Below are 16,827 nucleotides of genomic sequence, written 5' to 3' on the forward strand. Positions count from 1 at the left end.
CAGTCAGTGACGGTGTGGTGGTAGTGGGTGCTGGTCAGTCAGTGGCGTTATTGTGGTAGTGGGTGCTGGTCCAGTCGTGACGGTGTGGTAGTAGTGGGTGCTGGTCCAGTCAGTGACGGTGTGGTGGTAGTGGGTGCTGGTCCAGTCAGTGACGGTGTGGTAGTAGTGGGTGCTGGTCAGTCATTGACGGTGGTGGTAGTGGGTGCTGGTCAGTCATTGACGGTGTGGTGGTAGTGGGTGCTGGTCAGTCATTGGCGCTGTGGTGGTAGTGGGTGCTGGTCCAGTCATTGGCGGTGTGGTGGTAGTGGGTGCTGGGTCAGTCGTGACGATGTGTGGTGGTAGTGGGTGCTGGTCCAGTCATTGACGGGGTGTGGTGGTAGTGGGTGCTGGTCAGTCAGTGACGGTGTGGTGGTGAGTGGGTGCTGGTCAGTCGTGGCGTGTGTGGTAGTAGTGGTGCTGGTCAGTCAGTGACGGTGTGGTGGTAGTGGGTGCTGGTCAGTCAGTGACGGTGTAGTGGTAGTGGGTGCTGGTCAGTCGTGGCGGTGTGGTAGTGGTGGGTGCTGGTCCAGTCAGTGACGGTGTGGTAGTAGTGGGTGCTGGTCAGTCATGGCGGTGTGTGTAGTAGTGGGTGCTGGTCCAGTCAGTGACAGTGTGGTGGTAGTGGGTGCTTGGTCCAGTCTGACGGTGTGGTGGTAGGGTGCTAGGTCAGAGCCAGTGGTGCTGGTCAGTCAGTGACGGTGTGGTGGTAGTGGGTGCTGGAGATCATTGTGGTGTGGTGGCCAGTGGGTGCTGATCAAGTCATGGCGGTGTGGTGGTAGTGGGTGCTGGTCCAGTCGTGGCGGTGTGGTGGCAGTGGGTGCTGGTCCAGTCAGTGCGAGCAGTGGTGGTAGTGGTGCTGGTCCAGTACCGGCGGTGTGGTGGCCAGATGGGTGCTGGCCAGTCAGCGACGATAATGACCAGTGGTGCTGGCCCAGTCAGTGGCGGTGGTGGTAGTGGGTGCTGGTCCAGTCGGTGACGGTGTGGTGTGGTGGGTGCTGGTCAGTCAGTGACGGTGTGGTGGTAGTGGGTGCTGGCCCAGTCAGCGACGCCAGTGTGGGCCAGTGAGGTGTCAAGTCGCGACGGTGTGAGTGGGTGCTGGTCCAGTCAGTGACGGTGTGTGGTGGTAGTGGGTGCTGGTCCAGCATTGGCGGTGTGGTGGTAGTGGGTGCTGGTCCAGTCGAGTGACGCAGTGTGGTATTAGTGGGTGCTGGTCAGTGGACGGTGTGTAGTGCCAGTGGGTGCTGGTCCAGTCGGTGACAGTGTGTAGTGGAGTTGGCTGGTCAGTCAACGGTGAGTTGGTAGTGGAGTGCTGGTCCAGTCATTGACAGTGTGTTAGCCCAGTGGGTGCTGGTCCAGTCAGTGGCGGTGTGGTGGTAGTGGGTGCTGGTCCAGTCATTGGCGTTGTGTGGTGGTAGTGGGTGCTGGTCCAGTCATTGGCGGTGTGGTGGTAGTGGGTGCTGGTCCAGTCGGTGACTGTGTGGTAGTAGTGGGTGCTGGTCCAGTCATTGGCGGTGTGGTGGTAGTGGGTGCTGGTCAGTCATTGGCGGTGTGGTGTGGTAGTGGGTGCTGGTCCAGTCATTGGCGGTGTGGTGGCAGTGGGTGCTGGTCAGTCAGTGGCGGTGTGGTGGTAGTGGGTGCTGGTCCAGTCAGCGACAGCTGAGGTGGTGAAGTGGGTGCTGGTCCAGTCGTGGGTGTGGTGGCAGTGGGTGCTGGTCCAGCTCTGGCGGTGTGGTGGTAGTGGTGCTGGTCCAGTCATTGACGGTGTGGTGGTGAGTGGGTGCTGGCACCACAACACCCCACGGTCAGTCATTGACGTGTGGTAGTAGTGGATTCTGGTCAGTCAGACTGGTGTGGGTGGTAGTGGTGCTGGTCCAGTCATTGACAGTGTGGAGAAGTAGTGGGTGCTGGTCAGTCAGTGACGGTGTGGTGGTAGTGGGTGCTCACACAAAATTGCGGTCCAGTCAGATGACAGATGTGAGTAGTAGTGGGTGCTGGTCCAGTCGGAGCGGTGTGGTGCCAGTGGCTGCAGTCAGTGACGGTGTGTGGTGGTGGGTGCTGGTCCAGTCAGTGACGGTGGTGAGTGGGTGCTGGTCCAGTCATTGACGTGGTGGTAGTGGGTGCAGGTCCAGTCGACGGTGTGGTAGAGTGAGTGCTGGTCAGTCAGTGACGAACCAATGAGCAGTGGTGGTGGTTCTGGTCCAGTCGTGGCGGTGTGTTGAAGTAGTGGGTGCTGGTCCAGTCAGTGACAGTGTGGAGTAGTGGGTGCTGGTCCAGTCAGTGACGGTGTGGATGGATGGGTGCTGGTCAGTCATTGGCGGTGTGGTGGTGGGTGCTGGAGTCAGCAGTGACGGTGTGGTGGTAGTGGGTGCTGGTCAGTCATTGGCGGTGTGGTAGTGGGTGCTGGTCCAGTCCAGGCGTGTGGTAGTAGTGGGTGCTGGTCAGTCGTGACGGTGTGGTGGTGGTGGGTGCTGGTCAGTCATTGACGGTGTGGTGGTAGTGGTGCTGGTCAGTCATTGGCAGTGTGTGGTAGTGGGTGCTGGGTCCAGTCAGTGGCGGTGTGGTAGTGGGTGCTGGTCAGTCTTGACGGTGTGGTGGTAGTGGAGTGCTGGTCCAGTCAGTGACGAGTGTGGTAGTAGTGGGTGCCAGGTCAGTCGTGCCACGGTGTGGTGGTAGTGGGTGCTGGTCCAGTCAGTGACGGTGTGGTAGTAGTGGGTGCTGGTCAGTCAGTGACGGTGTGGTGGTGAGTGGGTGCTGAGTTCCAGTCATTGGCGGTGTGGTGGTGGTGGGTGCTGGTCCAGTCAGTGACGGTGTGGTGGTAGTGGTGCTGGTCCAGTCATTGGCGGTGTGTGGTGGTGGTGGGTGCTGGTCCAGTCGTGGCGGTGTGGTGGTAGTGGGTGCTGGTCAGTCGTGACGGTGTGGTAGTAGTGGGTGCTGGTCCCAGTCATTGACGATGTGTTGGTAGTGGGTCTGGTCCGTCATTGACGGTGTGGTGGTAGTGGGTGCTGGTCCAGTCAGTGACGTGGGTGATAGTGGGTGCTATTCAGTCAGTGACGGTGTGGTGGTATTGCGCTGGTCTGGCTGGCTGGCGGTGTGGTGGTAGTGGGTGCTGGCTCAGTCAGTGACGGTGTGGTGGTAGTGGGTGCTGGGTTCAATGGCTGGCGGTGTGGTAGTAGTGGGTGCTGGCTGGTTCAGCTGGGGTGACGGTGGTGGTAGTGGGTGCTGGCTCAGTCAGTGACGGTGTGGTGGTAGTGTGGTGCTGGTTCATTGCTGGCGGTGTGGTGGTAGGGAAGTGGTTCAGTCAGTGACGGTGTGGTGGGTAGTGGGTGCCGGGTCCAGTCAATTGGCAGTGTGGTAGTAGTGGGCGCTGGTCTGGTCAGCGATTTGCGTGGTGGTGGTGGGTGCTGGTCCAGTCGCGACGGTGTGGTAGTAGTGGGTGCTGGTCCAGTCATTGGCGGTGTGGTGGTAGTGGGTGCCGGTTCAGTCACGGCGGTGTGGTGGTAGTGGGTGCTGGCCCAGTCATTGGCGGTGTGGTGGTGGGTGCTGGTCTGTGGCTTTGCTGGCGGTGTGGTGGTAGTGGTGCTGTCCAGTCAGTGACGGTGTGGTGGTAGTGGTGGTGGGCCAGTCAGTGACGGTGTGGTAGTAGTGGGTGGTGGCCCAGTCAGTGACGTGTGGTGGTATTGGGTGCTGATCCAGTCAGCGGACGGTGTGGCAGTAGTGGGTGCCGGTCCAGCTGGGTGACGGTGGTAAGTAGTGATGCCGGTTCAGTCGCGACGGTGTGGTGGTAGTGGGTGCTGGGTCTGGTGCCGGGTGACGGTGTGGTGGGTAGTGGTGCCGGTTCAGCTGGTGACGGTGTGGTAGTAGTGGGTGCTGGTCTGAAGTCAGCACGGTGGTGGTAGGTGCTGGTCTGTGCGCCGCGACGGTGTGGTGGTAGTGGTGCCAATCTGGCTGCGACGGTGGTGGTAGGGTGCTGGTTCAGTCGGCTGGCGGTGTGTGGTAGTGAGCGGGTTCAGCTGGGGTGACGGTGTGGAAGCAGGAAGCGTTCAGCCAGGCGACGGTGTGGTGGTGGTGGGTGCTGGTCACTGGCTGGCGGTGTGGTGGTAGTGGGTGCTGGTCCAGCTGGGGTGACGGTGTGGTAGTAGTAAAGTGGGTCTATTCAGTGACGGTGTGTAGTAGTAGTGGGTGCTGGTCTGAAGCCAGTGATGGTGTGGTGGTAGTGGGTGCTGGCTCCAGTCATTGGCGGTGTGTGGTGGTAGTGGGTGCTGAGCCAAAGTCAGTGACGGTGTGGTGGTAGTGGGTGCTGGTCTGAAGCCGCTGGCGGTGGTGGTAGTGGGAAGTGGGTCTGGTGACGGTGGGTAGTAGTGGGTGCTGGGTTCAGTCAGGGTGACGGTGTGGGTAGTGGGTGCTGGGTTCAGCTGGGGTGTGACGGTGTGGTAGTAGTGGGTGCTGGTTCAAAGTCAGTGACGCCTGCGTGGTGGTAGTGGGTGCTGGTCCAGTCAGTGACGGTGTGGTAGTAGTGGGTGCTGGTTCAGGCCAGACGGTGTGGTGGTAGTGGGTGCTGGGTTCAGCCGGGGTGACGGTGTGGTAGTAGTGGTGCCGGTTCAGCTGAAGACGGTGTGGTGGTAGTGGGTGCTGGTTCAGCCAAAGACGGTGTGGTGGGTAGTGTGGGTGCCAACCAGCTGGGTGACGGTGTGGTGGTAGGGGTGCTGGTCTAGCTGGGTGACGGTGTGGTGGTAGTGGGTGCTGGTTCAGCCATTGGCGGTGTGGTAGTAGTGGGTGCTGGCCTGAAGCTGGGTGACGGTGTGGTGGTAGTGGGTGCCGGGTTCAGTCATTGGCGGTGTGGTAGTGCAGGTGGTGCCGGAGCCAGTCAGTGACGGTGTGGTAGTAGTGGGTGCCGGGTCTGAAGTCAGTGACGGTGGTGGTAGTGGTGCTGGTCCAGTCAGTGACGGTGTGGTGGTAGTGGGTGCTGGTCCAGTCATTGGCGGTGTGGTAGTAGTGGTGCTGGAGCTAGTCAGTGACGGTGTGGTAGTAGTGGGTGCTGGTCCAGTCAGTGACGGTGTGGTGGTAGTGGGTGCTGGTCCAGTCATTGGCGGTGTGGTAGTAGTGGGTGCTGAGCCAGTCAGTGACGGTGTGGTAGTAGTGGGTGGTATGGTGGGCAGTGAGTGGGTGATATCGCAGCTAGTGACTGGTAGTCATCCTGTAGGGGAGTAGGTGGTAGTGGTAGGTAGGTAGGTGGTTGTGTGTGAGTGAAAGTTCAGTGAATAGATGTAACTCAATATGAGGGGAACTATATGGCTAGGGAAGGTTAAGCTATGATTTATCATTTATAGGAACATTTTCATTAAACCCGTACAGTATGTCCTGTTAGGCGGTGGAGCGAGTTATCTGTGGGTATAGAAAGTTACCAGTATATGTTAGGTTAGGTGGTATTATCTTTTGTTATCTCGGTGGCTAATTATGGTTCTTTGTGTTGTCTAGTTATGCCATAATAATATATCGGTTGTGAATTAGAATTCTGCAATATTATACTTGACATATTTACACATTGTTTATTGTGATCCTGAAACTGATTGAGTTTTAAAGTTTAAATTGGATCCTGTGACGGTATTCCTGGAGAGAACATTACCCCCATTAAAACCTCCTTATCTTACCAAGACAACAACACAGACCAAACAGTATTCCAAGCACCATCTTTGAGCTAGCATCACACATAGAGGTAAGCATGTTACTTTGGTGTGTTGCAGGTACCGCTTTAAGACAGATGAGGTGCATGTATACGGCACCAAGCTGACCATCAAGGACCTGGAGATTCACGACAAAGGTTACTACAAGTGCGAGGCCTCCAACGGCGAGGAGCGAGTCGAGTCTACTGGCATCCTCATCGTCAAGCCTGGACAATGGCGTATGTTATCCTGGCGTACCCAAATCAAAGTTATTAGTTATTTGTTGAGCTACAGTAACAATATAACATACTTGCAAAATTTCACTTTGTATTCCAAAATTATTATAAGTGTATATGTTTATAAGTCTTTATAAAGAAATCATAAGTTATTTTATTTAAATATATTTTCCTAGATGATAAATAAAAGAAATTAAATTTCAAAATAGAGAAGTTGGCCACAAGAATATAGTTGTGTATCGTTTTCTCTAGTGGGACAGTGTTGTTACCGACCCATTTTCTGTGTTTCAGGCCGCGTGGACGAGGCTCCGGAAAGCAAGGCCAGCATCCCTAGTATGGAGGATTTAGGCGTACATTTCCCAAATTTGCCTGGTGGAAAGTAAGTAACGGATTTTCATTCTTTTTCTTTTTTTCAAGAACGACTTATTATCCTTCATTGTAATAAACACAACATATGAACTTGGTAACAAAGTACTTCGGTAATGATTAGGTGTTCCTTTTTCAATTGCAGTACAGTATTATTATATTAGTTACCCAAACAACTATAGGTTGTTGTATACTAGTTCGTAGTAATTTAATATGAACAGAACTTTACAAATCAAAGTACCTATGGTTAATAGACTAAGTCAATTTTGTAAAAAATGGTGTGGTGGTGACACCAGTACACCGTGCTCGGTGACTGTACGATCAATACCACGCGGAAAGTTGTGCTTGTAAGTAAATATAGTTTTGGGCGTAATAAATTCACTTTGAGTAGCAATCTTCCAGGATCGAAGCGTGTTTATAATGATTTTATGCATATAGTGCCAGGGTGGAACAGGTGCCAAAAGGGCGCGTGTTTGGTCGAGGGAAAGAAGCCATTAGTCGATTTTTTATTTTTTTCATAGTGGAAAAATATTGCAGTAGCGAAACATTGGCGTAAAAAATCAGTGCAATATGTTTTAATCTATCCCTTGTGTATAAACTCACTGGCAACAATGTTGAGCGTTGCAATAGAGAAGATGCCAGTTAGTTTAAAAGGGTTTAGAGAGGTGCCGGTTACTACGCCTTACTGTGCCTCGCTAATTTAGATGTCATTGGTTCGTAAATGGCTAGGAGCTATTGGCTGACTGTGTTCCCTAAAAAAATTCCCATTTCTTTTCGGAAAATATCTCCCAGACTAATTAGCTTACTTAGTTTTAAAACTTGTTATTACTGTAAGGTTATATTCCGTCCGACTACGTAATTTTCGCCTGCAAAATAGATAGGTTCATATATCCAAGGTATTTTACCAAAAAAAAAACAATGGGTGTGGTTTATTTTTTTTAAAGTGAACATGGTAGTCCATATAAATGAGAAACATTTAAATTTATTTATCTGTTTTTATTAGCTTCCCTGTACGAGGTAAAGAATTACTATATAACTTGTCGGCGTTCCTGTCCACCGCCACATCTTAGTTAAGTTAAACTGAGTGGGTTCTGAGAAAGGTGAAGTTCGTAATCGATGATCACCCATATCTTCTGTTGCCATCAGTAGTTTTAGTGGCTACCTATAATGGGGTTGTATTACTTAAGTTGAACCGTTTGCATACTGGATTTGGGATCTGACGTAGATAATGATGTAGGTAGTCTTTTTAGTCCTTTAATTTGAATATTACCAGCGTAGAACGAGCTAAGTTTTTCCATATAATTTACTGATAATGAAAGTAAAAGGTTTCTTTCATAGCTGTTTTTTAAACGAAATTTTCAACTAGTTAGTGCTCGTCAGTGTGAAATAAATAAATACAGTACAGACTTGGTATATAAAAATGGTGCTACATTCATAATTACCCCCGGCTTCAAATTGAATTGAATTTAAGAATAATTGTTCTCGATAGTTGGTGAGGCAGGCAGCGAACACTATGACGTCCAGTGTTGTACTGTAGACAGCTGGATATTGCCACTCGCCCGCCCTGCTAACTTAATTTATTGGCGGTGGTAACGACCGACAAAGTAGTCCAAAAAGGATGGTGTCTAACCCAGAAATTAATTAATGGAAAGTTGAAATGCGGGGAGACCGATTCGCTGTGATACTGTGCAGCCTATCCGTAAGTGTGCGAGTATCCCGCTTTAGGAAGAAGGCTGAAACCGTACAGCACAATAGTTAGCAGCCACTGAACCAGAAAGACCTAGCAACGCAACTATGAATAGTCTTCCTGGGTTCCAAGGCTTGTATAACCCTTCTTATCTCCACTAAACCAGCCACAAGGATTTCATTGTTGACTTTAATTTGCGTGTATAATCCACTGGTTTCCTAGCAGCCTAGACCAGGTGCCACTAATGTCTCGCAGCCCACCACAAACAACCACTGAAAGGCGCTTAATAGGAGCGTTTCACGTGACGTCACGGTTAGATTACTTTCCAAGACTGGGCAAGAAGGCACAGGTCGCTTCCAAGGGCATGGCTCTCCAACACTATCATAGTAGCAGGCAGATATCAAACAGGGAGGTACTACCACCTGGGAAGATATTGGAAACACAATGTATTGTCTAATGGTAGACCCTGCTGCCATATGGCATCACGAAAATTGTGACCAAGTCCCAGGTTGCTGATCTGACTTTCTGCCTCATTTCACACAATTGCAGGGTCTCAATTGTTTCTCTTGCCCTTGACAACGCAACAAACATTATGGATCTAATTGAATTTTAACATGCAGCTTTAGATCCATAATGTCTTGACGATTACGATAATCACCGTTTCCGATTTTCTTTTTCAACTGAGAAATATTGATAAGTTACACTGTACACTCGCCACAAAAAGTTCTTGAACGCTCTGAAGGCTATGCAATATAACAAGACGAACGAGAAATCTGAACATTGATCTCTGAGGAAGTTATATTGAAAATTAAATTATATATTTCCACTTGTAAAAACTAAATAGACGAGCAACATATATTGTTACGAAATATTGAGTCAATTCACAACCAGGCAAACTAACCATTCTGAGATGACACGAGCCATATACAGTATAATAGTGCTCATTCTGAACCTCTCCACCTAGCTCCATTACATCTTTGGCATGAGCCCAAAGATTGTTCCTTCAGCTGACACCAAACAACTCGACTACTAACCTACTTCTACCTTTTCCATTGGGCGAGTTCGAGCTGCGGCAGTGCGAGTTTGCGCTTAGGTCATGACGCTGTCGTGCCCAGCTGTTCAAGAACTGTGTGGCTGTTATACACACCCTCGGTGTTGGGGTGTACAACAGTGATGTTGCACCTGAAGGCTGATCAAAATAATGAATATTTCTGTTGAAATATGCTGTGAATCATACACAGACATCTGTAGCTACTTAATTGAGCCCCATATAAGAGTGTTACGCTGAGGTAACACGACAGACCTCGTTGTGTTTGGCTGCATTGTTAGTGAAGGACTGCCGCCGCCTGGTCCTCGTGTGTGCAGTGGAAAGTAAAAGGCAGTTTTTCAGACACATCTTCTACAGATATGATTATGTTATGATGTTAACACTAACAGAAGACTATTTTAACATGGATAAAGTAGTTAATTTTGGTGTATGCTGTACACGGTAGATCCCTGTCGTTCAGTGAAACACCACCGTTGACTGCTTGCTGTACAACACAGCTTGGAGTGCCCCAGTACGTCGTCTCCCCCCTCCCCCCGGAATTGAACTGTTAAATTTCACAATACAACAAGAGTTTTATAGCATAAACAGTGGGGCAGAAAAAGAGTTTAAATGGTTGAAAACACTTTCTGGCAAGACTTCCTATATCCAATCCCGAACGTTGGACTCGCATTTGTTGCAACTCATTGGGATTGAAATTATGAAAAAAGTATATAAAGCCAGAAGGTGAGAGATATAAATTTTACACTCGAAGTAATAGAGACATGACTCAATTTTGAGAACTGCTTGTGTCTTGAAAAAGGAATTGCTAAACAACACATTTAGGTTTTAGAATATAAATACCATTGAGTAGTTTACTTAGGAGTAGTTACATAATGTATAACAAGACAAAAGCATTTAAAGATTTTTTTTCCAGATCAGAAATAAAACTACGATACTATACTGGATTTCTGCTTGAAGAGAAAAATCATTGTGAAACTGTTCCATAAATAATAACAATTAAATTGACTGTAGATATAACAATCTCTTAGCTACTCTTAACTATAGTTATGACATTGTAATCATACTTTAGTAATTTTTCATAGATTAAAAATTTAGTGTCCTGGTTAGGAGGGTTTGGTCTCATAGCCTATTAACTGGACAGTTGTTGATGATAGCACTCCAGGGGTCGGACTCTCAAAGCATCATACGATGCATATTCCTCGTAACAGAAAATGGAAGAAAGTATTTATTTATTTTTTATTTTTTTTTTTAACGGGGATTAGCCCACCCGAGCTAACAAAAAAAAATTAATAAACATAAATAAATACACAGACGAAAAAAATAAATAAACCCTGCAACTCTGTGTAAATGAGGCAGAAAGTCAGATCAGCAACCTGGGACTTGGTCACAATTTTTGTGATGCCATATGGCAGCAGGGTCTACCATTAGACAACACATTATGCTTCCAACATCTTCCCAGGCGGTAGTACCTCCCTGTTTGAGAGCTGTACCTAACTGTTTCACAAAGCACAAAAATAACATCCATAATTAACATCAAAATAACACTGTGGCTGGGTAGATACTTTGATATATTATCAGGAGATACGGAAAAGATTGTCTTGGAAGAGATTCTCTGTCTTAAATATGTGTCCCAGGGGAACGTATTTTGTTGAGGTAGAGTTACAGTGGAGTCTCGACGATATTTATGGGCATTATATTAGTGCATTTCCCCAAGTTAAACAATTAGGTGCAGTTATACATTACTTCCGAACTGTTGTGCATCCGACCCCACACGATACAGTGTACGAGATTAGAGTGAGTGGATTAGGCTAGTTTAGGTTAATAGGCTAGTCATCGAGTACGTTAATTTAGATGCACTCATACTGATAGTCACAGCCAGATTACGTATTTGTTTACTTTATTTAAGTCTCTGTTGTATATTGTTGAGGATCAGCTTGGTACACAGCAGCTGTACATTGTCATGACAGAACCTTGTAAATAATAGTTGTCCCGCCAACATGCTGGTCCTCGTAAAGGTGAGGTACTCGGGGCAGTGAGGTCTGCAGTAGTAAGACTGTTTGACTGAGATTTTGTTCTCTCGACAGTTCTCTGGTAATGCAAAAATAATGGTTTGTTGGGTTTATGGTACCACCTCCTCTCCGTCTGTCCGCCCTTTCCTTTCCTTTCCTTTCCTTTCCGTCCGTCCGACCATCCGTTTCAATCTTTATACCTTGGTCCGTTCCTCATGCCTTTTTTTCAATCATCAGTCGTTTAGTAGAGAAATGGCGAGACTGAATTTCTTCTTAATCTTAAATTAGTTTTTTATTCAGTACTGATATGCTGATGAAGGGAGGCGTAAGAGACTTATTTCATCTCTTGTATATGGATTATGGTGGTGTCGTTGTCTTGGGCCAGTTATCCGCAAAAACTCATCGTCAATCATTATATCGATTAACAGGAAGATATTAAGAAAAAAAATTACCGTAACCCAACGTATGTTGGGTGGCACAAGTGTGATTAGTATGTTGAGGTTATTGTTCCATGTTAGGGAAATTCAAAGCAAATCTGGGAGAGACGCATCATCAGTTTATCACGCATAACTTAGGAGTGAAGAATTTAGATTAGTTTATTAAAATAGCCAAAAACGGTCTTAAAAAATGTAGCACTTGAGTCACAATTACAGTCTCTGAAGATGGGAATGAATGAGTTACACGTTGGTGCTCTGAAAATGACTGATAATTGGTCTTTGGTTTCCACCCTTTGACGTTAATAAACTTGGTGTATCACTTGATCCGTGGCATGAGCCCAGGGAAGGGAGCGTGGTGGAAGGTGACGCCACATACCGTTGGAGTTACGACGCTACCTTCACCAGGATTTGGGGGAGAATTACGTCCTAGGTGGGACTAGTGTGGGATCTCCACGTGTGATGATACTTTATTCAGCTGAGAACTGAGCCAACCATCGTCGTCTTAGGGTTCCGGGATGTTATTATTGATATTTTTCGCGTTCTTAGTCTCGCTTTATTTTTGTGTTGTGGTTGCTGTCTAAGAGGATAACATTCTGACCAATTGTTTATGAAAGGCAGTGTAAAAAAGAACGGAGAATTATTTATATGCAAGTATAGTAAAGAAAATTGTCACGGAACTACTTATTATTACAGTTGAACGTAAAAAAGAACAGTATTAATAATAGACATCCCATACATGTGTGCCTCCGGACTTTGCTGCTGTACCATGTGAAGAACTAAAGGTAAAGAAAATAATGAGTTCACCGGTAACAAGGAGGATCTTGAGAGCAAAATGAGAGACAGGAGGCCGGGGAGAGGAAATGTGAGAAAGAAGGGATCAGGATGAGTAAGAGAGCGAGAGGAAACCTATTCTAGCCGCCACCTCCCTCACGCGGCCTACCTCCCTCGCTTTCCCCCCTCCTGTCCTGTCCATCTCCCCTCCACACGTCTTACTGTATTCCTCCCTTGGGACGACTGCGGGCGTCCCTCTGTGTCCTAAACACCCCGCGGACTACCTCAAAGGGCACCTCAAGTCTCATAAGGCCGCATATTTCCGCCGCATTCTTAGTGTGTGTGTTCTTGAATATAAGCATCTGCCGTTCTCCACTGGGAGCGACCGTGTGGGAAGAGCCTCTCGCGAAGCCTTTTTTGTGTTATCCTCTCACCCCCCTAGCAGGCCGCCAAGACGAGAGAGTTTGTGATATATGACAGTTTATTACACAATATCCAGGGCTATTACGTGCTATTGTTGGATCTCCCCTCCCTCCTTATTTCCTATCAAGAGGAGCGCGTGTCGCCCTCCTAATCTGGAGGGGAAAGGTTGTTTGATTACGCCGAGTACGTTACGCCCAAGTCCATGTTTATTTTGAAGATTTTTACGGTCTATGAATTGTGAAATTTTTTGGCGTTAAATGCTACACGTATTTCCCATGAACTTGGACTCGAAATTTGCTCCCCCGTGATTTAGTGAAAAATTATTTACATTTAATTTTCAAAAGCATATTTATCAAGATCTAGCCCCCATAATCTAAAATACGATCTTCCAAGCATCCCTGAAGATCAGAGCGACACCATAGCTGTGCGTTACAAATCGTAGCCGCTTTATCATACCCGCGGGAGCAAATTAACAAGGGCAGAGCAGGCGGGTGTGGGGCTTGGGGGAGGAGCTTGGTTGAGCCCTGAACACACACTGCCACCCATCACCACCATCACGCTTCATTCAATCTAATATCCCCAGCTTTTATGTCGATGTTGAATCATTTGCCAGGTGCTGTTGCCTGTGAAATTTCATATTATTGTATAATTTCGAGCTAGTGCAATAGATTGGTAGCGCACACGGCGGGAACAATGAAAATTGTGTGGGATGCGGACACGTACCCCACACACGAAAATATTCACAAGTCGACCACGTGTGATTCCACGGTCGATGACGTCGAAAGCTCCCAGATTCATGGCGTTTTTATTGGTGTTGTTATCTCGTTTATCTTTATAAAGGCCATGAACTTATGTTTTGAGTCGTTACCAGATATGACCAATAGCGCTTTATGCTGGGGATTGTGGGAACTGTAGCCGAGGGTGTGTTTTGTGTGGCGTTAACCCAAGGCGCTGGCCCTCTCCCCTTTATGTAAACCCACGCATCCCGACCTGCCTGTGTTTGGCCCGGTGTATCAGCTGATTTGCAGATTCTAAAGATTTTATTTTTAATTTAGCAGTGCATATGCTAAAAGGTAGGTGTGTGTGTGTGTGTGTGTGTGTGTGTGTGTGTGTGTGTTAATAATAATAAACGGTTTATTAATAGAGTTGCAGCCGGTGACTGAAAATATACAAACTTACATGTAATTTAGACGTAATAATATACGTTCAATACATTTACAGGGCTGTACAGTACATCAATCAGGAGCTATTTATTATTTCAACAATATATGGGATGGTGCTATTCATATATGTATATATATATATATATATATATATATATATATATATATATATATATATATATATATACATATATATATATATATATATATATATATATATATATATATATATATGTACAGTATATATATATATATATATATATATATATATATATATATATATATATATATATATATATATATATATATATATATATATATATATATATATATATATATATATATATATATATATATATATATATATATCCACTACCAAACCCTGCTAGTGCGTGGTGGTGCAGGTCACTGAGGGATGGCCTTTCCAGGGTGGAGAGAGCGTTGGTTGTTGTAGCCGGAGTAGTCTGCTCCGAGCATGATTCTGCAGGCCCTCTTCTGTACCTTCTCTAGCAGACGTTGTTGGGTAGAGTTGAGAGAAGATGACCAGGCTGGTGACGAATACGTTAATTTTGGGAGTATAAATGCGTTGTAGATAGTCCTCAGCTCTGGCGTGGGTGTCCTAAGTGACGTGAGTTGTCGTAGTATATAAAATTGGTACGAGGCTGCCTTGATAGTGTTGTTTACATGGGCCTTCCAGTCCAGTTTGTGGTCTATAGTTTCACCCAGGAGTTTGGCAGACTGCACTAACTGAAGAGGATGGGCACCCATTGTAACTGCTGGAGTTTGCACTGGAGTGGTGGCGGTGTTGATGTGCATGACTACGGTTTTGGTGTGGTTGATGGTGACCTTGTTCTCCATAGTGCATACCTGTAGCCTGTCCAGGGTGCGTTGTAGCGATGAGTAGTCCGGTGAGGTGTTGTCCACTGTAACCCCCACAGTGCAGTCATCCAAGTACTTCCACCTGTGAGGAGTGTCCGATAGAGCGTCGTTGATCAGGATTAGGAAGCACAGTGGTCCCATCTTAGTCCCCTGGGGAACACCGCAGGTGAGGTGTTGGAATGTGGAGACAGAACCTTGGTACCTCACTGCCTGACAGCACTCACTCAGGAAATATAGTGAGCCATGAGACCAGGTTGGTGGGCAGCCCTTGTGTGTGTGTGTGTGTGTAGACTCAAATACACCAAATTATACACTTGGACATATGAAAACATTTAAGCTTAAATTTTTCAGAGGACGCACACATACCACAACTTCTTTGCTGTCACTCTGGATCGAGTATGGCGATCATCCAGCTATGACACAAAGATATGAGTTATTTGTGATATCAATTTCGTTGGTGAGTTTTGAGGTGACTTGAGAGGCTGATACGGGACAGACAGAGCCGTCCGTGTGTAGGGCAACATGATTCTACATCTAGTACGTGCGGGAGGGGCGGCGGCAGCGTCTTTTCGGCGCTGGCACTTGTCTGCCTTGGTATGTAGTCGGGCTAACTCGAAAGTATTGACACCCTTTCGTGTGGTGCTCCTCCAAGCGTTACGGTGTGGAGGGATTGTCTCCCAGGTGACGGGGTTGTTTTGGCACTTTTCAGGTTTTTCTTCAGACTACTAATTTTTTTATACGTTTTCCATTGCCCGCCAGCATTACGTTTACCATCAGCTGACTGTAGATGTGTAGAGTAGCTGCTTCGGCAGTCTACTGTCGTCCATGCGGATAACATGGCTAGTTCAACGTAGTTGTTCATGGATAATGATAGCCTCGATGCTCCTACAGTTTGTGTAAGCGAGAATATTGGTATATATTTTCTTGTCTTCCTAGCGAACTCGTAGGATGAAACGTAGACTACGTTGATGAAAGTTCCAAAGTGCCTTGAGGTGCCTCCTGTATGTGACCCATGTCTCGTTGTCGTACTACAGGAAGGGGAGGACCAATGATCGATATACGTGCAGCTTTGTAGATAATTTCAGCGCCCTACAGCTGAAGACACGGATACGGAGTCTGCCAAAGGCTTGAGACGTATATCTGATCAGATGTTGAACTTCTTCATCGATGTCTGCGGTGGTGGACAGGTGGGCGCCAAGATACTGATAGTGGTTAACATTAGAGAGGGCAGAACAGTTAACCTGGATGAATGGTGGAGGTGTGGCTGAACCAGGGGCAGGCTGGAGGAGAATCTGAGTCTTATGCATGTTCACCTCAAGGCCGAAGCGTGCATACCCTTCTGCGTAGGTGTTCAGGATCTCCTGTAGATCATTCAGCGTGAACGACGAGGGTGAAGTTGTCTGCATACTGAAGTTCAATGATGGAAGCGGCCAACACCTTTTTTTGCTTCTGCTTGGAGTCATTTTATGTTGAAAAGTTCCTACATACGGTACTAGACGTCCACCCTGCCGACTTTGGTACTGGCACAGTACACATTCTTGTTTTACCCGCGTTTGGATGGGGAAGAACTCGGACTGGGTGCCATCGTGCGGGACACTGCCGTTCATGCCATCTTGGAGTTGCCCCACAATGGCGATGAACTGGCCAGCCAAAACGACTGACGGCTTCATAATATTATTTTTTTGTAATAGTACTCATTTCCTATGACCTATGGCAGCCTTGAATTATACAGTATATAAACTGTGTGTGTATTTTTTTTTTACTGTTTCCGTAAAAAAAAACTTGCCTCAACTTAAATTTATTAAAATTCGGTAGGTATAGAAATTCAGAAAACTTGCAAATATCTCTCTCTCTCTCTCTCTCTCTCTCTCTCTCTCTCTCTATATATATATATATATATATATATATATATATATATATATATATATATATATATATATATATATATATATATATATATATATATATATATTGTAGGACTACAGGAGGTTTCTAAATCTCCGCGTAATGTTATGTTAGGGGGTGGGGGAATACTTTAACCTGAGCGAACCTTGCCACGCCCACCTTCACTCTATACGCTCTCAGTTCATACACACTTTTTTTTTACGC

At 46.8% G+C, this 16,827-nt stretch overlaps 1 protein-coding gene across 1 annotated transcript in view; it reads left to right on the forward strand.

Annotated features, from left to right (window-relative positions):
* The window catches only part of LOC121869289 (inactive tyrosine-protein kinase transmembrane receptor ROR1-like), a 176,111-nt gene that overhangs the window by 98,753 nt on the left and 60,531 nt on the right, over nt 1-16,827 (forward strand). The window contains exons 7-8 of the mRNA XM_042370535.1: nt 5,781-5,938; nt 6,227-6,314. Coding sequence (XP_042226469.1) covers nt 5,781-5,938; nt 6,227-6,314 — 246 coding nt within the window. The remainder of the gene's footprint in view (nt 1-5,780; nt 5,939-6,226; nt 6,315-16,827) is intronic.

This window comes from Homarus americanus, unplaced genomic scaffold (assembly GCF_018991925.1).
Source record: "Homarus americanus isolate GMGI-L3 unplaced genomic scaffold, GMGI_Hamer_2.0 scaffold36734, whole genome shotgun sequence".
Lineage (NCBI taxonomy): Eukaryota > Metazoa > Arthropoda > Malacostraca > Decapoda > Nephropidae > Homarus > Homarus americanus.